General features: G+C 34.6%; 1 protein-coding gene across 1 annotated transcript; it reads left to right on the plus strand.

Annotated features, from left to right (window-relative positions):
* The first annotated feature begins 257 nt into the window (after nt 1–257).
* LOC109206372 (two-component response regulator ARR5-like) lies at nt 258–3,695 on the plus strand. The gene is made up of 5 exons (XM_019369201.1): nt 258–582; nt 666–745; nt 997–1,074; nt 1,156–1,223; nt 3,076–3,695. The coding sequence occupies exons 1-5, from the start codon at nt 414–416 to the stop codon at nt 3,458–3,460; spliced, it is 780 nt and encodes a 259-aa protein (XP_019224746.1). The 5' UTR covers nt 258–413; the 3' UTR covers nt 3,461–3,695.
* The last annotated feature ends 533 nt before the right edge of the window (nt 3,696–4,228 follow it).

Below are 4,228 nucleotides of genomic sequence, written 5' to 3' on the forward strand. Positions count from 1 at the left end.
ATTTTCCCTCTTCTGATTTAACGGCGCGATTTTCAAATATAAGCCACAATATCTCCAGGCTCGTCTCGCGAAATGAGGTTGTCAATAACTCGCGAGGATACCGCAAGATCATTTTGATTTTTGACCACCAAAGTGGATTTGAGAATCTCAGCGATATTGCCCTCTTAACATTAAAAAGTAGATTTCACCAGATTTGATTTTGAATGCTCTGTTCTTTTTCGTATATATTATATATATATATATATATATAGAGAAAGTAAAAGACAGTGATGGATATCGTAATTCGTATATGAAGAAGACATTTTACTAACATTCCAACACCCCTTTTGTATAATATGAACAAACAGCACTGTTTTCTCACTTCTTCTCCCTAGAAATTCTGTTTTTCACTTTTTCCGAAGTATATTTTAGTCATGGCGAGGAATGGAGTATTTTCGCGGCGGTGGAGGGCGGAGAAGATGGAGGAGTTTGATAATTTGTGCCCGTCTTTTTATTCTGATGAAGTTCATGTTCTTGCTGTCGATGATAGTCTCGTCGATCGGAAAGTTATTGAACGACTACTGAAAATCACATCATGCAGAGGTTGAATGAAAATCCAAACCCCCAATTCAGTTGTTGTGTTTTTATCAATATGAATAAAATTAGAGTGTGTTTCAATTGTGCAGTAACCACAGTGGACAGTGGGAGGAGAGCTTTGCAATTTCTTGGATTGGATGAAGAGGAAACTTATAATGTTGGGTTGGATGTAAGCAACTATAGTCATATACTTGAAGTTATTTTTATGCAAAATTTGAAAAAAATGAAGAATTGCCCTTCAGCTTTGGTTCTGTGTTGTGGATTAGACGTATGCGACAAAAGTCTAGTATTTAAGTAGAAAAGGGTAGAGAGGCGGGCTCACTATATATATCTTCGGGAATTTCTGGTTTAGAAAAGAAAAATTGAAGGTTTTGATTTTGTGTTTGTTGTTATTGACTGGTTTTCTATGGTTGATATTAGGGTTTGAAGGTGGATCTGATAATTACTGATTATTGTATGCCTGGAATGACTGGCTACGAGTTGCTAAAAAAGATTAAGGTTCTTTTTCATACAACTTTGTCTTTCCTCTAATTTGTAAGAATTTTTCTAATTTTTTTGCAAATTTGTTTGTTTGAACAGGATTCATCGTTTAGGGAAATACCAGTTGTGATTATGTCATCTGAAAATGTTTTGACACGAATTGACAGGTACTTTCATTAGCTTGTTTATAAATTTCTTGTGCCTCCCTCTGTATTTTATTGTTGGGTGAATATATGAATAAGGGATATGGAAATATTAGGTATTTGCAAATTACTGTAAAAGAACAAAAATAACTTTGATAAGATAAAGCTTAGAAATGATAAGGTATTAGAAGTATTAGGATTGACTAGGAATTCCAGAATCCAATTTCTAACTTGTATTTCATCATCAAGCAGTACTAATAGCCAGTTTGGCCAAGCTGCAAAAATCAGCTTATCTTGAGAAATGCTTTTCTTCAAAAATGCTTTTCTCAAAAGTACTTTTAGTGAGAAGCAGTTTGTGTTTGGCTAATTAGTTTGAAAAGCACTTCTGAGCAGCAATTAGTATTTGGCCAAGCTTTAAAAAACTGCTTCTAAGTGTATTTTTCTCAAAAGTGCTTCTCAAAAAAGTGCTTTTGGAGAGAAGCTACTTTTTTTCTGCTTCTCCAAAACTGCTTCTGCTTCTCCTCAAAAGCACTTTTTTTCCTTCCAAAAGCTTGGCCAAACACCTCAATTTTTGGCCAAAAGTGCTTTTGGCAAAAAAAAAAAAAAAAAAAAAAAACACTTTTGGCCAAAAAGAAGCTTGGCCAAACAGGCTATAATTCTATTTGATGTGTTTGAGAGATTTATTTTTTTCTCATTAATATGAAAAGGAGATTTATTCAATTTGTTCTGTTGAGCTAAACTAGCCCAAATACACTCTTAACATGTTGTGATATTGTCTGCACGGTTTTTCCAAAAGCCCTCATACAAATAAGAGATCCCTACACCTTATATGTAGGCTCCCAATCTTTTCAGCTACCAATATGAGACTTTGTTCGCACAACCAACATGTTTTTATTAAGGAAGAACATGAGTTCAATGATGTGGAAATTCGGCACACGCTACACCAAATTAGTATTATCATAAAGCTCTCTCCCAGCTAAATTAAGTATCATATCTCTAGGTATCCTTATTCATGTGCTGTGAAGATTTCGCTGGTTGTTTAATTAAAGCAGCTGCAATAAATCCAACTAAGTTAAGAAAGTATGTTATCTCTACTTATCGTTATTCATGTGCTGTGAACATTTTATTAAAGGAATTGTAATAAAATGGTTTTTTTGACTAAAAGCAATGAATAGACAACCACTTCTTCCTTAGTTTATTATATACCAAAACAAAAGTGATGGGATCCATGCTTTACAAAATCATATCCAGAGCTTCTAGCTGTTGGTTTCGTGATAAAGAATCATTAATCATAGTTGTTTATACTAATCTTAAGCAGTGTTGTCAAATGCTCGTTTAAGGCGCTCTTAAGCGCTGAAGCTTAGAAAAGCTCAGGCAGCTCACTTCGCATCGCTTGAGCTGCGCTATAGTGTTGTCAAGGCATTAAGGCGTGTGCCTTATTGCCCATAAATTCTATCTTGAATTGGGCAGTACTAAACAACAATTATAATCGACATCTTAATTGCGCCTTTTTTTACTAAAGCCCACATCTTAATTGCGCTTTGCACTTAAAGCTCCAATAGACCTGGAGCGCTTTTCGCTTTTAACAACACTGATCTTAAGAGGAAACCACGAATCATTGTGAAGGTTGAAATATGAATGTTTATAATTTTGGTCAATGCATAAAGCTTCAGTCTCCTTTCTTATTCTCCTTTCTACTGGCCTCAACATTGAACATGTGAAAGGAATTCTTATATGAGACATAAATATGAGAAGTCTGGTTTTCTTTGTAACTTGTCTTAAAAGAAGAATCACTTCTCATGAAATTGATATTGTCATTATTGATTTCATTTACTAGACGTTTTCTTGATCTGAACTAATTTTAATGTTACAACAGATGTTTGGAAGAAGGTGCTGAAGATTTTCTATTGAAGCCAGTGAAACTGTCGGATGTAAAACGATTAAAGGATTACATGTTCAGCGAGGATCGGTTTAGAACAGAAGCCAAAGCAATGAACAAAAGAAAGTTGCCAGAAACATCTTGTGATAATTCGCCTACTCTCTCGCCTTCACCATCACCATCACCATCACCATCGCCTTCAATTGACCTTTCATCAACTCTTTCATCCCGATCTTCTTCCTCTCAATCCTCCCCGAAAACACTTTCATCGTCTCTTTCTACTGATTCATCGACACATTCCACTGGTTCCTCCATGCCATCCTCACCAACATCACTAGCTTCACCAACAAGACGACTCAAAATGAGCAACCAAGATTTGTAACACTATATTGACTTATGTTGCTTTTTTTTTTTTTTTTTTTTTTTTTTTTTACACTTTCTGGGGTTCCTCAAGAACCCCCTGCCCCCCGGGGGCCTCTGTAAACAAGCCAATTGTGCCCCTTGCTTATGAGTTTTTTCTTGGCTTGTCAATTTTTGGCCACATACTGATACTTTTTTATTCACACAAGGTTTACTAATGTTCCTGTTAATTGTTGAAATGAGTTACCTTACTAACAGCTTGTTTGGATGGTTATTACCTGTTGTATTGCATCGTATTGTTACTTTAAATATGGTATTTGTTTCGATTGTTACTTAAATTTTATTATATCGTATTGTTAAATTCGTCGTTAAGTAACAATGAAAACTGTCACTTTACGGAACGATCGACTTGGTGCGGTCGTGTCGTTACCTTATTTTTGTCGCTCATTTTGCCCTTCTTTATTATTAAATAATCATATTTTGTCGTTTACCCTATCTTTTTATAACACCTCGTACCTTATTTCACGAAACGACGATAAATAATACAATATATTTAAATATTATATACATCAAAATGATATAGTACAGTACAATACAATATTATAGAGACATGACAATAGACTATTAATTCATTAACAGGATCAGGATGGTTGGAATTAAATATGGGGATTCAAATTTTATATGATACAGATACGATCTTTTATTAAATTCCAGATCTTGTCTGCTAAAAGGAATATTTGGTTCAGATTTGAGGTAGACATGTTTAATTTGTTCCCTTATTCTAAGGATT

The sequence above is a fragment of the Nicotiana attenuata genome, unplaced genomic scaffold (genome assembly GCF_001879085.1).
Source record: "Nicotiana attenuata strain UT unplaced genomic scaffold, NIATTr2, whole genome shotgun sequence".
Taxonomy (NCBI): Eukaryota; Viridiplantae; Streptophyta; class Magnoliopsida; order Solanales; family Solanaceae; genus Nicotiana; species Nicotiana attenuata.